This window comes from Aquarana catesbeiana, linkage group LG07 (genome assembly GCF_042186555.1).
Source record: "Aquarana catesbeiana isolate 2022-GZ linkage group LG07, ASM4218655v1, whole genome shotgun sequence".
Lineage (NCBI taxonomy): Eukaryota > Metazoa > Chordata > Amphibia > Anura > Ranidae > Aquarana > Aquarana catesbeiana.
The window spans coordinates 38,467,920-38,494,595 of NC_133330.1; the positions used below are offsets into that span (position 1 = coordinate 38,467,920).

Consider the following 26,676-nt stretch of genomic DNA (forward strand, 5'->3'; position numbering starts at 1 on the left):
CTGACTGCTGGTATGATGTTTGTGTTATGAAATGCTATATTAGATTTATGCCAGATGTAAGGGGACGCACACCTTCGAAAAAGTTAAATTTTTGTCTCAGTCCACAGAATATTTGCCTAAAAGTCTTGGGGATAATCAAGATGTTTTTTGGTAAATGTGAGATGAGCCTTTGTGTTCTTTTTGGTCAGCAGTGGCTTTGGCCTTGGAACTCTCCCATGGATGCCATTTTTGCCCAGTCTCTTTCTTATTTTTGAATCATGAACACTGATTTTACCTGAGGTAAGTGAGGCCTGCAGTTCTTTAGATGTTGTTCTGGGTTCTTTTATGACCTTCTGGACGAGTCGTCATCATGCTCTTGGAGTAATTTTTGTAGGCCGTCCACTCCCGGGAAGGTTCACCTCTGTTCAAAGTTATCTCAATTTGTGGATAATGGCTCTCCTTCCCGTGGTTCACTGGAGTTCCAAAACCTTAGAAATAGCTTTTAAACCCTTTCTAGACCGATACATGTACATTACTTTGTTTCTAATCTGTTCTTGAATTTGTTTAGATTGTGGCATGATGTGTGGCTTTTTGTGATCTGTTTGCGTGCTTCACTTAGTCAGACAGCTTCTATTTATGTGATTTCTTGGTTCAACAGGTCTGGCAGTAATCAGGCCTGGGTGTGGTAAGTGAAATTTAACTCCGCTTTCCATTTTTCAATAATTGTGGTTAATCACAGGTCATTCATGATTCAGCATGGGAGGGGGGCAATAACTTTTTCACATAGGGCCAGGCAGGTTTGAACAACTTTTTTCCCTTAATAAATGAAATAATAATTTAAAACTGCATCTTGGATTTACTTGGGTTATCTTTGTGTAATATTAAAATTTGTTTGATCTAAATCATTTACGTGTGAGAAATATGCAAAAAGATAAAAAAATCAGAAAGGGGCAAATACTTTTTACAGCATGATAGATAGATAGATAGATAGATAGATAGATAGATAGATAGATAGATAGATAGATAGATAGATAGATCTATATAGATATATATCTATATAGATCTATCTATATATATAATAAAATGGAGAGAGCAAGATAAAGAGGAACATAGATTGATTAGATATCCTGTTTCCCCGAAAATAAGACCTAGCATGATTGTCAGTGATGGCTGCAATATAAGCCCTACCCCCCAAATAAGCCCTACCCTGTTTCCCCAAAAATAAGCCCTACCCTGAAAATAAGACCTACAAGGACTTTAACTAGGGCTTATTTGGGGGGTAGGGCTTATATTGCAGCCATCACCGACAATCACGCTAGGTCTTATTTTCGGGGAAACAGGGTAGATCACTAGATAGTTAGATGGGTATCAGCACAACAGTAATCATGACACTTTGCAATTTTTGACTTTTATTGAGTATTTTGTGTAAGAACTATTCTTTTGTCTTTATTAAACAAATGTTGTTTTCAGCGTTTTTTTTTTTTTTATTACATTCACATGATGCAAACAAAGTAACAATTCACAGATTCATCTCTTTCGGAACATATTCTAAACTGTTATTAAGATCTCATAAGATTAACTTTCAAGTTTTATTGATTTTATATTACTGTTAACCACAAATTCTAATTATTTAGGAAAAAGGCAGCACAAGTGGAAGCTGGGAACTGTAGGCAGGAATGCATCGAAACAGAAAACTAGTGCCAAAAAAAAAAAAAAAAATACGATGACAGCTGAAACATAAGAGTTGTGAGTACCCCAGGACGTGCTGCTGTCTTCAAAAATAAATTACAGTCCTCCTTTAGTATTTAAATATCTTTTTTTTTTTTTTCATACCTAATGTATTTACATATCCAGTTCAGAGCAGCAAACAGCCACAAAACATGGAACCCTACACGTAGCAGGTTCTTGTGCCTCTATGCGCAAAGCAATCTCTTCTGAGCGCATTTCTAAAGTTAAACTTTCTCACTAATAAATATCTAATTATTTAGTGCAGTGATGTTCTATCTACAGTCCAAGCACAGGAGATCAGATCCTACTTCAGTCCTCCTATATACTCCATCTGTTTAAAAAAAAAAAAAAAAAAATTCTTTATCTGATCCAACCGGCTCATGTGATTGGCAGATGAAATGTGGGTGGCCTTGAACAACCAATAAGGAAGACTTTATTTTTATTTACTCTTTAAGAAACAATAAGCGAGTCTCAAAGGCAGATGAAAATAAAACCAAAAAAACAGTAGCTACGAAATAATAAAATTATAATTCTCCTTTACAGTTAGCTTTACAACTCGTTGCCAAGAAAAATAATATTAAAATTCTACATTTGAAAAAGGAATGACGCGCTTTTGGTGAGCTAGTTACAATTAAAGTTAGTTGACACTGAATTTTTTTTTTTTTTTTTTTTACAAGATGGTTGTATGGAGATAAAAAATATTGTTCATTGATAAGAACTCCAAGGAGCTAAATTGTTCCATTAGTGTGCATGATCTACTGTAGAAGCAGTGGCTGCCGCTGTTTGTAGTTTCAGCGACAGTAAAGCAACAGTTCGCCAAAGAAAGCAGCAGCTTGCTCACCGTTCCGCTATCAGAAGGCTAATAAAGTAAGACCTCATGGATCCCAATCGATAAAAAGTCCTTAAAATCCATCGTTAAGGTTGGCACGTAGGACGATCCTCCCCTACAGTAAGATACAGGAGTATCAACATAACCCAGTTCTGGGCTAAAAATCGTGTTAATCAAAGTTCATACCGTAAAAAAAAAATTCATATAAAAAATATTCTGATATTTTTTTCTTTTTTTCACCGTTGATCTCCATCCATGTGAGCTCCCGGCCTCATTGACCTGTCAGTTTGGGAATGCTACAGAGGGCCAGATAGGGCTTGCCTTAGTCTCACAGGCAGGGTTCTACAGCATCTGCGATTTTATAAAAATCGTTCTGCGCTTAGTTTAGCGGTAGGTGTGCCAGGGTTGGTCACAAGTCGGTGACTTTGTTCTCTACGGCTGCGGCGATTTGCTGTAATCTGTAGCCGAGCTGCATTTTTTGGGCTGTCGTGTCATCCTCCAGCGCTGTGATTATCTGTAGAAGAGAAGGTGTCAGTAAATATATCCAGCCATCTACACTCTAAGAACCCTTCCACACTGGGGCGTTTTTCGGGCGCTTTATCGTTAAAAAAAAGCGCCTGTAAAGCGCCTGAAAGAAGCCTCATCTGCAATCCCAATGTGAAAGCCCGAGCCTCATTCACACTGCCAGCGCCCGATAAACGCTGGTAAAGCTCCGCTTAAGACCCTTTTCACACTGGGGCGTTTTTCAGGCGTTTTTCGGGCGCTGGCAGTTTGAAAGGGCTCGGGCCATCGGTGCACCCAGCCCGGTGGCAAAAACACGAAAGCGCTGCAAAGAAGCTGCTTGCAGGACTTTTTTTTAACGCCCTGCCAGCACAGCGCCCCAGTGTGAAAGCACTCGGGGGTTTCACATTGGGATTGCAGATGAGGCTTCTTTCAGGCGCTTTTTTTAACGCTAAAGCGCCTGAAAAACGCCCTAGTGTGAAAGGGGTCTAATAGACCAATTCTGTAAGCATAGGTTGCAACTACTGGTTGCCCTTTTCAATAAACAAAAGTCCAACTCCGGGCACAAGAAAAAAAAACTATTCTTGCAGTGGGCCCCGTACACTGCAAGAGTTAAAGCCCTACTCTGGGAAACAGAAAGATTATCCCTTGCATTGGGGCTGTGCCCACACTGCAAGGGTTAAAGTGTTACTAAACCCAGGACTCTGCATTCATATATCTGGTCTCCCACAGTACACAGAACATGGAAATGCAATTATTTTAGTAAATATAAACTGCTAAATACCTTTTCTCATCAGCAGTCTTGTGACTTCTATCAGTGTCTGGTTAAAGCTTGTAGGAGGAGTTTTTATTCTCCCATGATTGCCCTGTGAGGATGCAGGACCCCTGATACTCTGTCTGGACAGTGCTGATTGGCTCTGTGCTGATCACATGCACCCTCCCAAGAAAAAAAAAAAATCTTCAGCAATCCACACCAAACTGAGCATGGGCAGCTTGTCCCCCAGCCTCTGTACTATCAAGAGATATATTGGGGACTTTTTACACAATGCAGACGATTAACCCCTTAGGTTCCACAGTGAGTATAACAAGCATGCTTTACTGTATATACAGACTGATTTTTACTTTTGTTGGTTGTTTAGGTCTAGGGGACATAGAAAAGAAGATCCACTTACAAGATGCTCCTCTCCTCTGCGCTGCTAGACCGATCCCTGCAGCATTTTCTCCCCCATGCTCCAGTGGTCTGACGTCATCAAGACCAAAGACCATAGCCCTGCATTGGACAATGATGCTGAGGGACAGTCGATCGTTGAAGCAGGGGGAGCGGAGGATCAGGTAAGTTCAAGTGAAAAACTCTCCCCTAGACTAAACAAGCAGGTAACCTTTTCAGTACAGGCGTAGGCCCACTGCACGGGACAATTTTTAAGTTTCCCAGAGTTGGGCTTTAAATGCTTGTTTCTGCCTAGGGGTAGATAAATAAGGAGTGATACTAACCTTATGCCTCACTTTGGCAGGCTCCCTCCATCTGTGCAAATAGTCCCGCAAAGCCTCCTCCATATTAAGGCATCTCCAGCTGCAGTTGCATGCCTACTTCTTCCACATACAATGCAAGTCTAATAGTCCTACATTGTACATGATCATGGCAAGGCACTGCATGCAGCCTGGAGCTTCAGGGAGAGGAGGAGAGTGCAGGAGCCTGCCATAGCAGGGGTTGTCCTCAACTCAGATACTTAACCGCCGAGTGGATCCATGATTATCCTGCTGTGATCTGCCTCGCCACTACCAACGCTCAGGTTCTGCACCGCCATCTTCCTTTTATGACATGATCAGAAAGTGGCTGTTTTGGGTTTAGACCCACCTCCCTGCTCCTTTCATGAATGGGAGCTTCTGGGACATGCGACATGCAAGCCTAGGAGGCTCCAGGAGCACAGCATGCATTCAGGCCTAGGCCAGAATGGAGGAGGGGGTGAGGCAGACAGCGAACACTAAAAAAAAAAAGGTAAATAAACAGGAAACCTCTTCTTCTACCCCAAACATTTAACCCTTTCAGTGTGGGCACTGCAAGGTTTTTTTTTTTATTTTTTATATCCCGGAGTTGGCTTTAATGTACAACATTCATTGCATCTTTCTCTGAACCCTGCTCCTCCCCAAGGAATACAGCAGCTGCTAATACTGATCCACTCATGAAAATACTAATTGCTGGGCTGTCTATGGCTTCAATACTTTCTCTCACTGGCCTGTGAATTTAGAAGAAAGTCAGAACCCATTAACTACAATAACTGGTTCAGGGTCACAGAGACAGAAGATATAATAAAACCTTTCAATCAACAGCCAAGCAACACATTTTTGTTTCAGCAATAACTGCTTACATACAGTGCCTTGAAAAAGTATTTATTCCCCTTGAAATTTTCCACATTTTGTCATGTTGCAACCAAAAACGTAAATGTATTTTATTGGGATTTTATGTGATAGACCAACACAAAGTGGCACATAATTGTGAAGTGGAGGGAAAATGATTTTAACATTTTTTTACAAATAAATATCTGAAAAGTGTGATGTGTATTTGTATTCAGCCCCCTTTACTCTGATACCCCTAACTAAAATCTAGTGGAACCAATTGCCTTCAGAAGTCACCTAATTAGTAAATAGAGTCCACCTGTGTGTAATTTAATCTCAGTATAAATGCAGCTGTTCTGTGAAGCCCTCACAGGTTTGTTAGAGAACCTTAATGAACAAACAGCATCATGAAGGCCAAGGAACACACCATACAGGTCAGGGATAAAGTTGTGGAGAAGTTTAAAGCAGGGTTAGGTTATAAAAAAATATCCCAAGCTTTGAACATCTCACAGAGCACTGTTCAATCCATCATCCAAAAACGGAAAGAGTATGGCACAACTGCAAACCTACCAAGACATGGCCGTCCACCTAAACTGACAGGCCGGGCAAGGAGATCATTCATCAGAGAAGCAGCCAAGAGGTCCATGGTAACTCTGGAGGAGCTGCAGAGATCCACAGCTCAGGTGGGAGAATCTGTCCACAGGACAACTATTAGTCGTGCTCTCCACAAATCTGGGCTTTATGGAAGAGCGGCAAGAAGAAAGCCATTGTTGAAAGAAAGCCATAAGAACTCTTGTTTGCAGTTTACGAGAAGCCATGTGGGGGACACAGCAAACATTTGGAAGAAGGAGCTTTGGTTGGATGAGACCAAAATTCAACTTTTTGGCCTAAAAGCAAAATGCTATGTGTGGCAGAAAACTAACACTGCACATCACCCTGAACTCACCATCCCCACTGTGAAACATGAATTAGACAAGATAGTTACCACCGCTCAAGGCTGTTCGGGTTCAAATCTCCCGTCCTCCACTGTGTAAGAAAATGAGAGCTCCAGGTGCTGGCAATTGCTGTTCCAATGGTGTGCGTGCAGGAGAAAAATCTGTACAGCCGCACTCCGGAATAGGCAAATAAATGAAATCTTCTTTATTCAATAACGTAGCATAAAATCAGTACAGGGCACTGTTGGAACAATACAGCATAACCGCAGCGGTTATGCTGTATTGTTCCAACAGTGCCCTGTACTGATTTTATGCTATGTTATTGAATAAAGAAGATTTCATTTATTTGCCTATTCCGGAGTACGGCTGTCCAGATTTTTCTCCTGCATGCCCACCGTGAAACATGGTGGTGGCAGCATTATGATGTGGGGATGCTTTTCTTCAGCAGGTACAGGGAAGCTGGTCAGAGTTGATGGGAAGATGGATGAAGCCAAATACAGAGCAATCTTAGAAGAAAACCAGTTAAGAGTCTGAAAAAGACTTGAGACTGGGGTGGAGGTTCACCTTCCAGCAGGACAACGACCCTAAACATACAGCCAGAGCTACAATTGAATGGTTTAGATCAAAGCATATTCATGTGTTAGAATGGCCCAGTCAAAGTCCAGACCTAAATCCAGTTGAGAATCTGTGGCAAGACTTGAAAATTGCTGTTCACAGACGCTCTCCATCCAATCTGACAGAGCTTGAGATATTTTGCAAAGAAGAATGAGCAAAAATGTCACTCTCTAGATGTGCAAATCTGGTAGAGACATCCCCAAAAAGACTTGCAGCTGTAATTGCAGAGAAAGGCGGTTCTACAAAGTATTGACTCAGGGGGGCGCCATACAAATGTACCCCACACTTTTCACATATTTATTTGTAAAAAATTTTGAAAAACATTTATCATTTTCCTTCCACTTCACAATTATGTGCCACTTTGTGTTGGTCTATCACATAAAATCCCAATAAAATATGTTTAAGTTTTTGGTTGTAACATGAAAAAAGGGGAAAATTTCAAGGGGTATGAATACTTTTTCAAGGCACTGTATAGTCCATACAGGTTTCCATTTTATGTGGCTCTCTGCTGCCACCTCATGTCTGAAAGCAACAATCACAGCCTCTGGACACAGTAGGCTCCACAGCTGTTCTGTCTATTTTTAGGATTTATATATATTCTAGCATATAACACTTTGTTTTATAATATATATAATTTATGGCACATTAAACACATTGCTAACAAGATTCACATACGATTTTTTTCTGATATTCTTATTGTGTATGTGCTGCTTATTTATTGCTCTGGTCACTTTATATTGTTTAATGGAAAGCGCTTCACTAGTATTTGATTTGTGTATCTAAAGCTGGCCATACATTATACAGTTTTCTTATTCAATTTCCTTTAAATTTACCTTCAACTACGTAGTGCAAAAGCCTGCCTGATTGCATACAAATTGCAAGTGTTTAGGTTTGACCTCATATTCAATGGTTTTGGTATATCTAAAGGAAAATTGTACAAGAAAATTGTATAATGTATGGCCAGACTTAGTAGATAAACTCACCTGGTCATAATACTTATTGATATACTTGTAGAGCTCATGAAGGGCCACCAAGGAATTCAGTTCTTCTGAGTAATTCTGAGAAATAAATCAATACAAATAACATTATTAAACAATTACAACTATACATTATCACCTTAAAAAATACTATATATATATACTCACACACATATTAAAATTCAAGAACACGGGGACATGACCTCAAACTAGCAGGAGGGACGTTCAAAACTGATTTTAGAATGTAATATTTTACTGAAAGGGTAGTTGATGCCTTGAATAAACTTCCAGCAGAGGTAGTGAGACAGTCAACGGTAAATGGCTTCAAGCATGCTTGGGACAAACAGAGGTCTATACTCAGACAGAAAAGTTACCGAAAAAAAAAAGGGGAGGGGAGACTCGGTGGACCACTCAGTCTTTTTTCCCGCTGTCACTTTTCTATAGTCCTATATTTTTCCCACTGTCACGTTTCTATATTCCTATATATTCCTATCTTGGGGCCACTTAGTGCTAGGAACCCCAAATTTGGATATGTTATAGTGTTAGTCCAACTGTGTTAGCACACCAAATTTGGGGTTTCTAGCACCAAGTGGCCCTCAGATATGGGGCCCCAAATTTGGGTCGCAAAATTTCAAGCACTTTTCTGCAGCAGAGAATGACATTTTATGACCCGACTTTGGGGCCCCGTATCTCGGGGCCACTTGGTGCTAGGAACCCCAAGTTTGGATACTGTTTGTTTCACTGTGTTAGCACACCAAATTTGGGGTTCCTAGCACCAAGTGACCCAGAGATATGGGGCCCCAAAGTCAGGTCGTAAAATGTTCCTTTAAAAACACTTATAAACGTAAACGCGGCTAAACGCGGTACCGGCGTTTAGCCGTGTTTGGTGTCTGAAACGTGGAAAACTTTTGCGTCTGAACCCATTTTTTTGCTTCTGGAAAAACAAGGTTAAATGCAACTGCCTAAAAAGGAGACTGTGTACATGGACACATAGGATAACATTGAATGGGTTCAGGGGCAGTTGAAAAAAGTGTCCAACTGCCTCTGAAAGCGAGTTTAACAGCGTCTCGTGTGCATGAGGCCTTAAGCTGCTGCTAGAGTGCTGACAGGGGATGGAGCCCGTCCTGGCTCCTGCAAAAGTTCAAGAAAGGAAGGGTGACCTCTGGAAGTCGCAATCTGAACTACAGAGGTGCTGAAAGGAGGAGTTTCAAGAGGCGGAGTCAGTATAGGAATCACTACTTGCAGGCAGCATGGTACCATGGGATATGTAGTCCTTAGAAATGTGAAAATGAAAGTGTCTACTATGACCACAGATTTCCTTTAATGCGATCTCTGGTGCTGCCCTCCTTTTTTGGGCTTATTATGTGCATGACCCCCAACACTGAAGTAGTGATGCTGGGGGGGCTCTGCAAGATTCTGGACTTCTCCAAGAAGGCATAGACTCCTAATTGTAAATTTCAGCCACTGAATGCACCCACAGGCAGCCCCTGCTGAGCCTGCCAATCTAATGCTGCCCCAGTAGGGTAGTACTGCCTGTATGGCCCTGGGAGAGGGCAAATCTTCCAGTGGGGGAACTTATTAGACAACTGTCTAAGACAGTGGTCTCAAACTGGCGGCCCTCCAGCTGTTGCGAACCTAAAGTCCCATGAGGCATTGCAAGGCTGACAGTTACAAGCATGACTCCTACAGGCAGAGGCATGATGGGACTTGTAGTTTTGCAGAAGTTGGAGGGCCACCAGTTTGAAACCCCTGCTCTAAAAGGAGACCTCTGAGAGATTTCCACTCTCTGCTGTATTTTCAGGACAGAAATGAGGACAATGCCCCCAACAGGAAATCCAAAGATTAACAACAGGGCTTTTTTACCATTAGACAAACTATAACTGCAGCTTTATCCAAATTTGCAGTAATGCTTAAATAGCAGGAAACATTGATGTGCAGCCTGCATGGAATATCTCAGATGAGCCATACTGGAACTATATAACAGCCAACAAACATGCCTATGTTGTATATGATGAGTTAGAAGTATAAAAGAAACCAAGTCGATTTGGCCCGTACCCTTGAAAGTTCTGCTAAAGCCGAATTCATTTCCTGGTCGCTGGCTGAGATGGTCTGCCGGATATCCGCGTAATACCTACAAACCAAGGGAGAGAAACAAGATCACAATCCAATCGCTCTACAAGAAGACAGAAAGAGATCAACTTAGACTGGACACTCACCTCTCTACCATCTGCTTGTACCGGGGAATGTCTCTTGCATACAGTAATTTGTTTATAGGAGAATCCTAAAAAGGAAAACCAGACCACAATGAGAACAAGTGCAAAACCTTCACAACTTTGACCTCCAGCCTTGACAATTGCTTTTTGATTAGCAGAAACAAATGGAGTGCAATGGCACACATCAACCAATCAGCATTTGACAGCATATAGCGCACTAGCTTATGCAGTTTTAAAGGATAAATTCACCTTTGTACAAAAAATAATAAATGCACATCTTGTTGCAGGTAAAAAAAATGTGCATTTATTATTTTTTTGTATTAGGAGTCTGTAAAGCACTGCATCAGTGCTGATGCCATGCAGGTCTCCTGCAGCCTGGAGACCTGCATTGAGTTTGTGAACACACTCCAAAAACTCCACCCGGTGCCAAAAAAAATGCACACATAAATATGAGACACAAAACGTGCAACGGGTGTACATGTTGTCCTCCAAAGAAGAAGGACCTTAACCCTGATCCCCTGAGGCGTCCAGACGGGGATTGAGGTACTAACACATGGTCCATCTGGTCGAAGCCAGACGGACCCTATTCTCTGGGAGGTCTGCCGAAACAGACCCACCCAAGTACTAGGTGGGGCTCCCCCGAAGGGAGACCCCATGAGAGAAGGCGAACTAAGCCAGAAGGCCATGTCCACCCCCTCCCAAGACTTTCAGGGCAGGCCAGAGGACCTACATCCTACTAGTCACATGTGCAAAACGTGTACAAAAACAAAAAAAGACAAAAAAGTGACAAACAGGCAATAAATTAATAAAGTGAGGGAAGTGGAGAGAGGAAGTGAAAGTGCCATTGTGCATTACAATGACCGGCTCTTCAGCGGTACATACTAGCTTATTATGCCTTTGCCTTACAGGGTTTTTTTCTTTTTCTTTTTTTTAGATGTGCGGGTATACAACCGCTTTAAGTCCAGGATGTGTATTTCTAATACCGTACGCATGTACAGATAATGCAGGCCTGTGGCAAAGATAGGTGTTGTCTTTGATGAGTGATAGAATAGGTGCCATCTATTCAAGCACCTAACATGATCTGTACAAGCCTACTTGGGTTCCAACTTACAGTCCAGGATGGTATCCCTCACCCCATGGTTATTGTTCTATAAACCCCAATGAAGGCTGTGATCCCAGAAGGAAGCCTCTTCTAAAGATGATGCACAAGAAAGCAAACCGTTTGCTGAAGACAAGCAGACTAAGGACATGGATTACTGGAACCTTATCCTGTGGTCTGATGAGACCAAGATAAACTTATTTGATTCAGATGGTGTCAAGTGTGTGTGGCAGCAACCAGGTGAGGAGTATAAAGACAAATGTGTCTTGCCTACAGTCAGGCATGGTGGTGGGAGTGTCATGGTCTGGGGCTGCATGAGTGCTGCCGGCACTGGGGAGCTACAGTTCATTGAGGGAACCATGAATGCCAACATGTACTGTGACATACTGAAGAAGAGCATGATCCCCTCCCTTCGGAGACTGGGCCACAGAGCAGTATTCCAACATGATAACAACCTCAAACACACCTCCAAGACGACCACTGCCTTGCTAAAGAAGCTGAGGGTAAAGGTGATGGACTGGCCAAGCATGTCTCCAGACCTAAACCCTATTGAGCATCTGTGGGGCATCTTCAGACGCTAGGTGGAGGAGCGTACGGTCTTTAACATCCACCAGCTCCGTGATGTCGTCATGGAGGAGTAGAAGAGGACTCCAGTAGCAACCTGTGAAGCTCTGGTGAACTCCATGCCCAAGAGGGTTAAGGCAGTGCTGGAAAAATATGGTGGCCACACAAAATATTGACATTTTGGGCCCAATTAGGACATTTTCACTTAGGGGTGTACTCACTTTTGTTGCCAGCGGTTTAGACATGAATGGCTGTGTGTTGAGTTATTTTGAGGGGACGTCAAATTTACACTGTTATACAAGCTGTACACTCACTACTTTACATTGTAGCAAAGTGTCATTTCTTCAGTGTTGTCACATTAAAAGATGGAATAAAATATTCACAAAAATGTGAAGGGTGTACTCACTTTTGTGAGATACTGTATTTACTGGTTGGTTAAAAAAAAAAAAAACTTTGTTTAGAATCCGTTATCTTTTTCTCTCCTTATGTGAACCCAGTCAGTAAAAGATTGTGTCAAAGCAAATGTTTCCGTTTTCATAAACAATTTTAAATTTACCCGTCCCAGCTTGTGATCAGCGAGGGTACAGGAATCCATGAAGGTCTGGGCGATCACTGACAGGACGGCGTCCACGTTGTCTGAGGTTTGCACATCAAACACAAACTGGGGGTTTTTGATTATGTTGATCCAGAACCTTAAAGGCAAACTGAGCAAACAAACAATGGGAATTATGAATAGGGAATGAGCAGGGCTTTTTTTCTCAAACAATAGGTGCTGGAACTTAACCACGGCCCCACAAAACCCCTCCCCCTACACACACTCTCCAAATCACATCAGATAGTGGGTGGGTTCAGTCAAATTTCACGAAAACAGTAGAAGGGTCTTACAGGGGCATTAAATACCAGGATTGCATTACATACAGAGTGCAGAGCTGTCACTTGTAAACACAGAAACCAGACTTCTGTGTTTACAAGTGATTGTGGTGAGCAGGCCCCAAAGGGTCTGAGCCAGAGGTGGTGGAACTGAGTTCCACCAAGTTCCCCCTGAAAAAAAGCCCTGGGAATGAGAAATATATTAATAATGTATCACCTGCAACAGATACGCAGAAGAAAACCACAATCCTTTAATGGTGACTTATAAGATGTCAGAAAGCTGACCGCAACAATGTCTTAAAGTGATATTAAAGTCAACTTTTTTTCTACATCAGATAAAAATAACATAACTCACTTGCATTCAATTTTTTTTTTTTTGCATATAAACCAACAATTAACAACATTTACAGAAAAACAGGTAAAGTTTCAGGTAGTACTTGGATGAGGTTGCCCACACCCAGGGAGAGGATACATCATGTGTCTCCGCTGCAAACATATAATGCAGAATGGGTATACCATCCTCACCACTTCTCTGTGCCCCATGTTTTGGTTGCCTGTGTTTGGCATGGTATCTGTACTACTCATGTGCGGCCAATCGTTTGCTTTCTAACAGCTGGAAGGTGGTTGCTCATGCGCAGTGTGCCTTTCGTGTCGGCAGTTGGTGGCCGGGGAGAAGAGTGGGCATATTGGAACATGGTGTGACAGCAGTAGCTGTTAAATCAGACTTGAAGCTGCAGCTCGCAGGTTGCCAGCCACTGATTTGGTGCATGTGTGTGGCATGGAACCCCTCCCACCCCCTATGGGGAGCTGCCCCCTCCTTGTCCCAGTCCTGGTTTCAGGTATATATTAGCTAAAGCCATTTCAAATATAATATGGTGGGGATGGACATTTTTCAGACAGAGCAGGGTAATCACAATAAGTAGGAAAACAGGCAGAATCTGAAGTGGCCAGAGCTCAAGGGAAACAGCTAAAGAATACAATACATACACTATATTAGCAAAAGTATTGGGACACCTGCCTTTACACTCACATAAACTTTAATAGCATTCCAGTCTTATGCCCCGTACACACGGTCGGATTTTCCAACGGAAAATGTGTGATAGGATCTTGTTGTCGGAAATTCTGACCGTGTGTGGGCTCCATCACACATTTTCCATCGGATTTTCCGACACACAAAGTTTGAGAGCAGGCTATAAAATTTTCCAACAACAAAATCCGTTGTCGGAATTTCCGATCGTGTGTACACAAATCCGACGCACAAAGTGCCACGCATGCTCAGAATAAATAAAGAGATGAAAGCTATTGGCTACTGCCCCGTTTATAGTCCCGACGTACGTGTTTTACGTCACTGCGTTCAGAGTGATCGGATTTTCCGACAACTTTGTGTGACTGTGTGTATGCAAGACAAGTTTGAGCCAACATCCTTCGGAAAAAATCCTAGGATTTTGTTGTTGGAATGTCCAATCAATGTCCGACCGTGTGTACGGGGCGGGGCATTAGTCTGTAGGGTTCAATATTGAGTTGGCCCACCCTTTGCAGCTATAACACCTTCAACTCTGCTGGGAAAACTGTCCACAAGGTTTAGGAGTGTGTATGGGAATGTTTGACCATTCTTCCAGAAGCGCATTTGTGAGATAAGGCACTGATGTGGAAGAGAAGGCCTGGCTCGCAGTCTCTAATTCATCCCACAGGTGTTCTATTGGGTTTAAATCAGGACTCTGTGCAGGCCAGTCAAGTTCCTCCACTCCAAACTCACTCATCCATGTCTTTATGGACCTTGCTTTGTGCACTGGTATAAATCATTTGGTGGAGGGGGGATTATGGTACATAGTATATATATATATATATATATATATATATATATATATATATATATATATATATATATATATATATATATATTTTTTTTTTTTTTTTTTTACTATAGTCATGTTCAGTTAGTCTTGTTAGTCTCATTCACACTGCACAACCCAAAACATGACACCACTGTTCCCTGGCTCAGCTATGGAACTGCCGACAAGCAGGTAGGTGCCATAATAAGCTGTAAAGCTGGTCCAGGTAACAGTAGAGTCATTTTCCTGGCTATGCAGTTAATCACAAAACTGGCCAAACATAATAACAAGTCCTTTGGCTATTAATTTAAATGTATGTATTACAACAGTGTATTTGTTTGCTTGCCTAGAGTTCCGCTTTAGATTTTGTGCAGATATGGCTTTTTAATTTTTTTATAAACTAATAGTAATTTTACTATTTCAGATGCAGCTATGAGGTTAATGTTATATGGAGGTACAGCTCCAGCTAGTATAAGTACCTGTTTGTTTTCCAGATGTGGATGGTCTCGGGATCTGTGATTCCATAGTGTACAGCCTGATCGTCCAGCAGGTCGAAGAAATATTTAACAGCGAGTGGCACGGGGCGACTGGTGCTGAGTATTACCTGGAAGAGGTCGTCCACAAACTTCTGCAGAGTGCCCTAAAAACCAGAAATGGTACACTTTTAGAGTTCACAGCCGTGCAAAATGAGCCCACCACACCCTTCCAAAACTCGCAGAACTCTTAGACAGGCCACACATGTTACATTCTGACTGTACAATCTCTGTACAATCATCAAGGTGTATATCATCTAGTGGATTTCTTTCTTTTCTTACAATTTACTGAGCACTCACAGTATAGCAATCGCTATACTCCCACTGCGCCGACAAGCAGACCTTTGGGTCTTCTATACAGCAGCTGCACAATGACTGCCGGCCCTTTCTCTCCTCTTACTCAGTGATGGAAAGCTTTTTATAATGTTAACCCATTCACAAAAAAACAAAGCTTTCTGTGAATGGACAGGTATAGCTGTACTGTCAGTGCTCAGTAGAAATGTAAACTGTAAAGGTTGATCCACTGGGTAGATATGTATTTCTGCATGCTGTTATCTATGGGGAACCAATCTTGATATTGGCATTATATATACCTTCCCCCTTTAATTCCTCACTTCTATCTGAAGGTTTTGGTTTCATGGCACTGTACCCCGCAACTCCGGCTTTTTGACATGTTGATTCACCTGCACCAACCCCACCTCAGCCCACTAGGTTTGCAAAATGAATAGCTAGTTTTAACCTAACTGACACATGCAGGTTTATACACCCTGATACCCAGGTCTTCTCATGCCTCTCTTCGTCGCATCTCTCCATGTCTAGAATAGAGCTCATCTTAATCTCCAGCTCATTGCTGCCTAGATTACAGGATGCAGGCATCTCCCCGAGGTCACTCTCAGATCACAGTCCTTGCTGGGCCACGCTAGCATTGCCATATAGCCCCCCCCCCATTATGTGGAGATTAAACCCCTTCTGGCTTACATTGCTGCCTGAAGACGATGACATCCTGATTGAATGGGAGCGATACTTTAAGGACAATGAGGGGTCTGCCCTCTTTCACACAGTCTGGGACGCCTCAAAACACACGCTAGATCTATCTTGACTGCACGTATAAATCGATTGAAAAGGACTTCTGAGACCGACATGGAGAGAGTGACGGCAGACTTAGTGAGAACATGCATTTGTAGATGACCCGTCAGTAGAAAGGGCTACTACAATTAGGCTACACTCTAGGATGGTCACACAGCTAGAATATGAAAAGTCCAAACGCAAATTGTTTTTCCACAAGCAAAAGCTATTTGAACATGGAGAAAAAGCCGGTAAACTCCTAGCTTACTTGGTGCACTGCGAGGAGCGATCAGCAGTGGTAATCTCACTTAAATCAAAAGGAGGTGAACTAGTCACTGAGCCAAAGAAAGTCACTGAGCTGTTTAGGGATTTTTTTGCCTCGTTATATACCTCTACAGTTTTGAAAGGTAACTCTGCTATTTTCTTGATGAGGTACAACTTCCAAAGCCCACCGCGCAACAAACAGCGGAGCTGGAAAAGCCACTGTCAACAGAGGAAATAGCAGAAGCGAAACTCCCCCGATCCAAATCACCAGGTTCTGATAGTCTCCCTGTGGAACTATATTCTGTATACTCGGAATTCTTGGTACCTTAACTCCACAAACTACAATCACATTTTTAAGACTTCTTCCCTACCTGCCTCTATGCAAGAAGCTTCAATAATGTTGATTCCCAAGCCGGCTAAAGACCCACACCTACCGGAATCTTACCGCCCTATATCTTTATTACAAGTAGATGTTAAGATCTTAGCTACGATCCTTGCCACTCGCCTTAACACGGTAATCTTATCACTAATACATGAGGACCAATCTGGCTTTATGCCAGGCAGGAATACCTCCTTTAATTTGAGAAATGTAAACTGTAAAAAAAAGAGAGAAATCCATGAGGTGGCATACACCTCATTGGACTCAATCCATTGTAAACCAGTACATTTTAAATATTGGGTTAATTCCTGGTGTTCTTCTATAAGTGCCAGTCAGCAATCTAACAATGAGATCCGTTGAGCCCCTGATAGGTATCTAGATGGCCATGGATCCACAATGAAAGAATATAAAGGCAGTGCCCCTTAAGATGAAGAGACATCCAAAGAGCCTCCACTCACCTTCATGGAAAGGAGGCGGGTTAGGTAGATTTCAGGAATGGCCTTGGCTCTCTCCCTGTCCCGCAGGCTCCCTCTTCTGTGCTTGGGCAGCTCTGGCTCATCTGTGGGCTTCACAAGGTGCCAGAGTTTAATTCCACCTTCATCCGCGTCCTCCAGCATTGGGGTCTCTGTAAAATAAAGGGCTACATTTAAAGTTTCATAGAGACATCCGCCTATTACGCAACACAGATCTTTGGCAATGGTAAAAATGTAACACATTATGAAATAAAAAAATGAGGCTGAGCTCTTTCTTTGAGGTAGGCACCAGACTGGAGGCTAGGAAGGAGTACAGATCCCATTTTGAAACTAGGCTGAAAAGTGGTCGGAATGGGCCAAACTTGGTCTTGGACCAAGAGGTCTTGGGATAATTATAAAGAATAATGGTGTGAAACAAAAGCTTGGACAGACTTACAGACATGGGAACCTTAGATGAGCAAAGCAAATGAGAAGTTTTCTGGGAAGCTTTTGGGAAGAAGAGTGTTAACTAAACATTTGGCCATGAATCCTCACATAAGGAACCTGGTCATAGATATGAAGAGAAGGAAGAATCTGAACTGACCAATGCGCTGAAAGACATGTGCTGTGTAAGGTAAAGGAAGAACCTATCTTGTGTGATAATGAAAAATGTGGATGCCTTATAGGCAGGTGGAAGCTAGGATAAATTGTGGGATGGAGCAACCTGTGATGGAAAGGCAAGACTGAGTTAAAGGTAAAGGGTAGGGTACAGAAACCCGGACTGCCTTTTAGTTATAAGCATAAGGAAAATTGGAAGGAGAAACTAGGACTGTTTGATGGGCAAGGGAAACCTTCATAACTTGATAAATACTTGTTGTTTCTAGGACAAGGTCTAGCTTTCCAGACATTAATTTTAACTGTAACTGTAGGCAAAACTTTTTTTTTTTAGTTTTGAATAGAGTGGAGAGGGATTAGAACCCCTGCCCGGTTTTATTATTATTATTTTATTAGGGAGATTCACCCTCTCTATTTGTCTTGTTTACCATTATCATCAAAAGTAAATGAAAATCCCAAATCTTGAGATGACACCAGAACAGCAATATGGGGAAATCTTCTGAAGGGGACACTAGTTCTGATGACTCTAGTGACACGCCGGGATCTCCTCACTTTGGAGGGATTTCTTGTCCCCTATGGGACACAGATGGCCAAAAAAAAACAGACAGATTTGCCTTTAGTTAAAGAGTAACTCCACTTTTGTTGAGAAAAAACATTCCCCTCTGGGTGATCTACAATATGTACATTCCAGGGATTTTTAAAGTGGTTGTAAACCCATGCAGGTTTAGGAGATATCATTTGCATGTGCCGATGTCATCAGCACATGTGCACTCAAGTAAACTGAAGCAATGGGAGTTCCATTGCTTCAGTTAGACTGTGCCGTTACCAGCGGCTCCTGCGCACATGCGCGGGAGTGACGTCCTTGCGTCTCCGGCCAATCACAGCGCCGGAGCCGCGATACCAGAAGTAACCCCCCGGGAGCGATATCGGCCGCCAGAGTGGTGAACGAGGATTGCTGCGGGGGCTTCGATCCCAGGTAAGTAATTCATAATGAGCTAGTATGCTATGCATACTAGCTCATTATGCCTTTGTCTTGCAGGGTTTTTTTTTTTTAGGGTTTACAACCACTTTAACAAACTTTGCTGCAGATTCCTTCTTTTGTTATTCTGAAGAAATAGCTGTTTTTCTGTGTCCGTGTTCAGAGTGAATCTCTATGGGAGTGACTTTATAATTATCAATCAGCTGCTTGCTGCGCCTGCAGGGCTCTAATGAGGAAAAGCGCAGGGTCTGCATCCCTTTAGACGTGGTTTCCCATAGGGGGTAATTCTACAAAAATGCAGTTTTTGTTACAGGGGATGCTCAAAATCTGACTTGTATCTTAGTGCAGACTTTTGGAAAAATCAGTGAGCAAATCGCACAAGCAGTAAATGGCATTTCTGTGGGGCGTTCTGTAAATCATCTGTGTACAGAATGCCTCCAGGTAGCCATATTTCATTGCATTTTACAGAAAATTACAGCGCTGCAGATTGAAAAGGAAAGGTCATTTTTTAATAACATTAAATTACAATATGACTTGTGTTGCAATTGTATATGATATATTATTTTTTTCTATTTGCAAATTCTTTTTTCCACGAAAGTGGAGTTATCCTTTAAACTTTAATTTAATTTCCTCAATCCTTTTCCAAATCAAAATCTTAATGTTCTCTCCATTTTCTCCTCAATGAGAACACTTACATCTCTTACACATAATTGTTATTGATGACGAATTTGTGGAACACAAAAAAACCTAAATGGCCACCAACTAAAAAGAGAAACGCATATACTCTGGGGATCCTATATACTAAAACATGTTTATATGTTTTATACTCTCTTGGAAAGATGAAAAATGTATTTACTCTGATAGTCTAAGGCTATGTTTCCACTATTGCGTCCCCAAAGTAGCGTGATTTTGCTGCAATTTTTTGCCTTGATTTGAAGCAATGCCTGTGTATTCTTGAGGTCTAGTAGGACCAAAGTAGTGCAGGGACTACTTTGAAGTCGCTGCAACTTGAAGTCGCACAGATATGAACGGTACTCACTGGAAATCATGGGGTACGACTTGTCATGCAACTTTTCAGTCCCAAATCGCATGCAAAGTCGCACTAGTGGAAACCTAGCCTTATTGACAGGAAAGCACAGAAAAACCACTCACTTTCTCCCGGGATATAATCATGGTTTTCTGGATGGATGTGCTTGCTGAGCCGAGGCACCAAAGCGACAGTAGCTGCATCAGGAACCTGGAAAAGAAAACTCCATTGGTAAAGGTATCTATATCCGATAACATGGCACTAGCTTCCGTTTAGCCACTTGATGTCATGTACTCTTAGATATGAGCTCACCTTGTAGTGCTGTAATGTGTTTATCCTCTTCCACGACCCCTGTGCTACCGATGTCAGATCTTCATCAGAGAGGATAAGATGTCCGGCCAGCCCAGATCTCCATTCTGCCAAAATCAACCCAATAAACATTTACATTTCTTAATGACTGGGCCAAAGAAACGTGATGCCAACAGACTTCTACTCCTTTCTGGTCTTAGCAATAATTACAATATTTAACCAAAAACTTCAAGGCCAAATTTATCAGTTGGATATGGTTGGATACCAGTGCATCAGGGCACTTGTCAGCCCTTCTGGGACTTTAATGGCTAATTTTACCATCACAGATCCCAGATCCATACACTGCTATGGGCATTAAGGAGTTGGGTGTCATGTTCTGCCTTACAGTGGGGAAAATTATTATTTGATACCCTGCAGATTTTTTAAGTTTGCCCACTTACAAAGAAATGAAGGGTCTATAATTTTTATCATAGGTGTATTTTAAATGATAGAGACAGAATATAAACCAAAAGTCCAGAAAAAAAGTGTTATAAATTGAGTTGCAGTTCAGTGAGTAAAATAAGTATTTAATCCCCAACCAACCAACAATAATTCTGGCTCCCACAGACTGGCTACACTATGTGCTCATGTGGTACACAGATTAGTCCTGTCAATTTAGGAGGTTCTCCTAACGATAACTCGTTATGTGTATATAAGACACCTGTCCACAGAATCTCTTTCTTCGATTCAAATCTCACCATCATGGGCAAGACCAAAGAGCTGTCAAAGAACATCAGGGACAAGATTGTAGACCTGCACAAGGCTGGAATGGGCTACAAGACCATCAGCAAGAAGCTTGGTGAGAAGGAGACAACTGTTGGTGCGATTATTTGCAAATGGAAGAAATGCAAAATAACCATCAATGCCCTTGGTCTAGAGCTCCATGGAAGGTTTCGTCTCATGGGGTAAGGAGGATCATGAGAAAAGTGAGGGATCAGCCAAGAACTACATGGGAGGAGCTTGTGAATGATCTCAAGGCAGCTGGGACCACAGTCACCAAACAAACCATTGGTAACAAAATACACTGCAATGGATTGAAATCCTGCAGCGCCTGCAAGGTCCTCCTCAAGAAGGCACATGTACAGGCCCGTCTGAAGTCTGTCAATGAAAATCTAAATGATTCTGAGAATAAATAAAATAAATTAATAATATGTAATACATAAATAAATAATAATTAACCCCTAACCTTAAAAAATATTAAATAAATTATTATTAATAATAATAATAATAAAAAAATAATAATAATACTAAATTTATTAGGGTGCTTAGTTATTTATTATTATTATTTTGTAAGGGTTAGGGTTAGGGGTTAAGGGTAGGGGTTAATTATTTACTTACTAGTACTTTCATTACTGTTCATCTATTGAATTTATTTATGATTATTTTTATTTATGTATTTATTTTATATTTATTTATTAATTTATTATTATTAGTAGTAGTATTAACATCCTAACCCTAACAAAAAAATAATAATAATAATAATAATAAATAACCCTATGTCAGGAAGCTAGTTCAGCTAATACTAATTCTCATACAGCTAATGCAAAGTCTTCTGCAGCTACTGCTCATTCCCATACAGCTAATGCTCGTGCACGTATACCAGCACACAGATGAGCTCAGGCTAATATCCAGTGTGCACTGACACGTAGGCGTCTCCTGACCACCCTGTTGTCTTACCATGTATGACCCCGGCTCACCTTGACTTCGTCCTTGACTGTGCCAGTCACCTGCTATCAAGCTACCGGCACCTGTGCTTCTTTGATCCTTGTACCTCTGTCACCACATTCAGGGGTGCTCAGACCAGAGCCGCGAGGGAAGCCCTTTTGTCAACTCGGCCTCCAACCAAAGTATGTGACACCCTAACCCCTAATCCTAAGCCCAACTTCTAATCCTAACCTAACAACTCTAACCCCTTACCCTAACGAAAAAAAAAAATGAATAATAATAATGATAAAAAAAGAAATAAAAGCTAAAAAAACTGAAATACCTAGCAACAAATTATGCAACAGATGATAGTTTTCTCTATTGGGCAATAAAAAAAGTCGCACATAAAAACACGCTAAAAATTTTGCATAAAAACGTGCAAAAAAACATTGTGTAAATACAGCCTAAGAACACCATCCCTACAGTCAAGCACGGCAGTGGAAACATTATGCTTTGGGGCTTTTGCTCTGCTAAAGGTACAGGCCGGCTTTGCCGCATTGAGAGGCCAAAGGACGGGGCCATGTATTGTAAAATCTTGGATGAGAACCTTCTTCCCTCAGCCAGAACACTAATCACTGGTCATGGATGGGTCTTCCAGCATGACAATGACCCAAAACATACCGCCAAGGCAACAAAGGAGTGGCTCAAGAAGAAGCACATTAAGGTGCCTAGCCAGTCTCCAGACCTTAATTGTATAGAAAATTTATGGAGGGAGCTGAAACTTGGAGTTACCAAGCGACACAGAAGAAAGAAATTAATCAGCAAAATTTACCAAGCGACAGCCAAGAAACCTTAAAGATTTAGAGAAGATCTATAAAGAAGAGTGGACCAAAATCCCTCCTGAGATGTGTGCAAACCTGATAACCAACTACAAGAAACGTCTTACCTCTGTGCTTGCCAACAAGGGTTTCTCCACCAAGTACTGAGTTATGATTTGCTTGGGGATCAAATACGTATTTTACTCACTGAACTGCAACCCAATTTATAACATTTGTATCATGTGTTTTTTTCGGGATTTTTGGTTGATATTCTGTCTTTATCATTTAAAATACACCTATGATAAAAATTATAGACCCTTCATTTCTTTGTAAGTGGGCAAACGTACAAAATCTGCCGGGGATCGATTAATTAGTTTTCCCACAGTATAGATTCCCCATATCATGATATAAATAAATGGAGAGCAGAGATGAGACTTCTGGTAGCGTGATTTTACCGGAAGAGTTCCTGAAGGTATCATAGACTGCCAGGGGATTCTGGTACACAAAGGCAGTAAACTCACTCTATTACCTGGATCAGGCATTCAATAAACTTTATTACAGTATAAAATACCTTCTCAAAGGAGTATCTTTTTTCCTGTAAATAATGGTTATTGAAAAGCCTGCTCAATGTGGTATTGCAGCTTTATTACTTTTTGTGATTGGTGGAATAGTGTTATGCCCCGTACACACGGTCGGATTTTCCAATGGAAAATGTCCGATCGGAGCGCGTTGTCGGAAATTCCGACCGTGTATGGGCTCCATCGAACATTTTCCATCGGATTTTCCGACACACAAAGTTGGAGTGCAGGAGATAAAATTTTCCGACAACAAAATCCGTTGTCGGAAATTCCGATCGTGTGTACACAAATCCGACGGACAAAGTGCCACGCATGCTCAGAATAAATAAAGAGATGAAAGCTATTGGCCACTGCCCCGTTTATAGTCCTGACGTACGTGTTTTACGTCACCGCGTTCAGAACGATCGGATTTTCCGACAACTTTGTGTGACTGTTTGTATGCAAGACAAGTTTGAGCCAACATCCGTCGGAAAAAATCCTAGGATTTTGTTGTCGGAATGTCCGAACAAAGTCCGACCGCGTGTACGCCCTATTAGTGTTGTTTTTTTGGATTATTGGTGAGTTTGTAACCAGCCAAACTAAAATAATGAAACTCACCCAGGTCAAGACTTTCAGGATTGGGTCGGAGACAGCATGGGGTTCCTTTATACACTTGGTCCAGGATTTTTTCCTTCACTTGCATAATGGTATCACAATCCAGCAACTTCACAGGCACTCCTTGTTCCTCTTCTACCACAGCGTTGCCAGTGGAAGGTTGTATGATTGCATTCAGCGTCTGCAAATAAGAAACAGATCGGTGAATGCTGGACCTCCATACAGTGTGCTGGAGTTGTGGCATGGAAGGTTTTTATGTTAAAGAACTCAGTCCTTACCAGGGTTTTGTACTCCACATCGTCCCTCAGAAGGCGGTTATCATTTAGTGTGTATTTGGCTTTTCCCGTCACAAGGTCCACTGGTCCTTTGTCCACCTGGTGTTTTATACCACGGAATAACATATACAGTGGCTCCCCAGCAGAGTCCTTGTATAGAAAGGAGACGATTAGATTTAAATAACCCTACATTATATTATGGAAGTTCTGAATTTAGTATATTAATCACCAGGTCGTACCCTCACAAAGGAATATAGACAGATGGACATCCAGTTGGTCAACAGCTTCTCCACCACAGTTTCTGTCCTAAAGAGATCAACCATAAAAGTGAAAATATGTCTTGCAAATCCTACATGTTTAAAGTATCCCATTGCTGAAGGAAGGTTTAAGTATGAGGCTAACCTGATGTTTCAGTGCTTTTTGAGTCACAGATCCGAAACTAGTCTGCAGATCAAAAATGTCAGAAGTTCTTATCTCTATACTTATTCCAGGTCATTGACTCAAAGCATGTCAGACAGGCAACAAGCATTTGCGAAATAAGGGATTTTTTGTACTCCATGTTAAATTATTTTCTTAAATAATTCATTGGGGTACATAGAAGACCCCCGGGGGATGAGCCCTGCCCCTAGGAGGATGGACATTAAACAGAAAGCAGAAAGGAAATTTCCTCTCCCTGCCCCTGCAGAGGAAGTCATGGCTCAGTTTTAGCTTAGTGTTTTCCATGTTTGTCTATGCATGAAGGTAAAAAACCATCAGTGTGAAGCCCCCCCCCCCCCCCCCCCCCCCCAGTACTTACCTAAGCCCGATCTCAATCCAGCGATGTGCAGTGGCTCACCTGGGTCTCTCTCTCCTCACTGGCTGAGATGCAGCAGCAGGAGCCATTGGCCCCTGCTGCTGCCGGTCACAGCCAGTAATATAGACACACAGAGTGGGGCTTAGGAGCGAGCACGCACGAGTGACCCCCATAGCAATCAGCTTGCTATGGGGGCACTCGGCAGGGGGGAGGGGCCCAGAGCGCCAGTGGGGGACCCCAGAAGAGGAGAATCGGGGCTGCTCTGTGTAAAACCATTACACAGCAATCGCAAAAAGTGCTCTGGTCTTTGGCCGGCCAAATGGTCCGGGGCTTAAGTGGTTAAAAATCCTCTAAGAAACCAATGGATGAATCAAACCATATGCTTAACTCAGAAATGTCAGTGTTGGGTGGTATGACCTTTTAAAACAAATGCCTTCTCAATATTGTAATTCCACCCAAAAGCTGTGATATATATTTCCTTGATGTAATCTGTTCATTGGGCAATATTTGCTCAAAAAAGTATAAGAAAGCCTACCTTCTCAGCATAAGCTTTGGGTTCTTGGCCACATACTGTTCCACCAGATCATTAAGGAGGGTCTTCAAGATATCAGTGAAGTATTCCAGCTTCCCATGCAGCGACACAGTGAGCAGAGATGCCACATAAGCCCGATCTCTTGCGGAGAATGTACGTTGACTCTCCAGAGTGTGGATGAACTGTAAGGTCAAGGGTGGATGTCAGCGGCAGAACATGACAACGTACAGTGACCTACCCATCAAGTGGGTTGGTGATGACTAGGAGAATGTGTGCAATAGTACATACTTTGGTGAGGAAGAGTTTGCTGTTGAGAAGGTTTGATAGCTGGACCAGCCCCTGCTCCACCGTCTGTCTTCGACCCTCTGGAACATCCAGATCCCTATGAAGGGGAGACTCCCGGTGACCAGGGAAGAAAATCCTCTCTGCGTATGTCTTGTAATCCAAGAACGGTATGCCCGTGCCAACCAAGTCGCTGGTGAGATCCATCATTTCTGTCATGAGGTCTGTGGAGGCATAACATCAAAAAAATACATCAGTATGTACCTGAAATAGCACATATTTCAAGAGAAATTTGAAGTCTATACTGGGTAACAGAGTTTTTGGACAATATTTCACGAATTGTTAAAAAAAAAAATAGCATGGGTTGGAAGTCACCGGCTCTTCCATTTCAAGCACAAAGTTTCTCAGACAATGTTCCTTGGAAAAGCTCTTAACAAAGAAGAATGACTATATTCCTAAATGCCGGACTCCTTGAATAGAGAACCACCTAACCTCAAGTATGAAACCATAACTATTAACAATTTAATCCTTTAGAACCCAGTCTATAAAGCCTATGCCCTACATTCTCCTGGAATCTCTCACTCCTCCCTATGTTTGTATGTATATGTACATATCCGTGTATACTGTATGTATGTGTACTTATGTATAGATATAACATTTATTCCCTCTTCTTTTTTCCTCCTCTTTCATTCTTCACATTGACCCTTTCTGACATACCCACAGGTCCACTTTAAGGAACAGAAACTGGTAGGGTTTCATTAATAGACCCATTTGCATGCACTTAAGTCATTTTTTATATGGGGTGACTGGGGTCCTACATACATCTATGTGCTTCCTGTAGGGAAACGTGTATATAGATGTTATACCCCTCACTCACCAAACCCCTTTATTCTATAATGGATTCCTGAAAAGGATTTCTTGTAAAAATATTTTCCAGATCTGGCATATCAGAAAGATAGCTCCTCCATGACCTGCTTCATAATGATATTGGGAGCCATTTAAAGGTGCCTTTCAGTGGGTTT

At 41.9% G+C, this 26,676-nt stretch overlaps 1 protein-coding gene across 2 annotated transcripts in view; it reads right to left on the reverse strand.

The window, feature by feature from the left end:
* Nucleotides 1–1,371: 1,371 nt before the first annotated feature.
* PLXNB1 (plexin B1) overlaps nt 1,372–26,676 on the reverse strand; it is a 328,789-nt gene continuing 303,484 nt past the window's right edge. The window contains exons 25-38 of one of the 2 annotated variants that reach the window (XM_073592010.1): nt 25,661–25,878; nt 25,376–25,554; nt 24,287–24,353; nt 24,051–24,197; nt 23,776–23,953; nt 20,103–20,206; nt 19,916–20,000; nt 17,176–17,357; nt 14,956–15,116; nt 12,331–12,478; nt 10,115–10,179; nt 9,954–10,029; nt 7,905–7,979; nt 1,372–3,050 (exon numbers count right to left, since the gene is read on the reverse strand). In XM_073592010.1, the coding sequence (XP_073448111.1) occupies nt 2,946–3,050; nt 7,905–7,979; nt 9,954–10,029; nt 10,115–10,179; nt 12,331–12,478; nt 14,956–15,116; nt 17,176–17,357; nt 19,916–20,000; nt 20,103–20,206; nt 23,776–23,953; nt 24,051–24,197; nt 24,287–24,353; nt 25,376–25,554; nt 25,661–25,878 (1,790 nt within the window). In that variant the 3' untranslated portion in view covers nt 1,372–2,945. The remainder of the gene's footprint in view (nt 3,051–7,904; nt 7,980–9,953; nt 10,030–10,114; nt 10,180–12,330; nt 12,479–14,955; nt 15,117–17,175; nt 17,358–19,915; nt 20,001–20,102; nt 20,207–23,775; nt 23,954–24,050; nt 24,198–24,286; nt 24,354–25,375; nt 25,555–25,660; nt 25,879–26,676) is intronic. The other variant, XM_073592011.1, reaches the window with a different exon arrangement.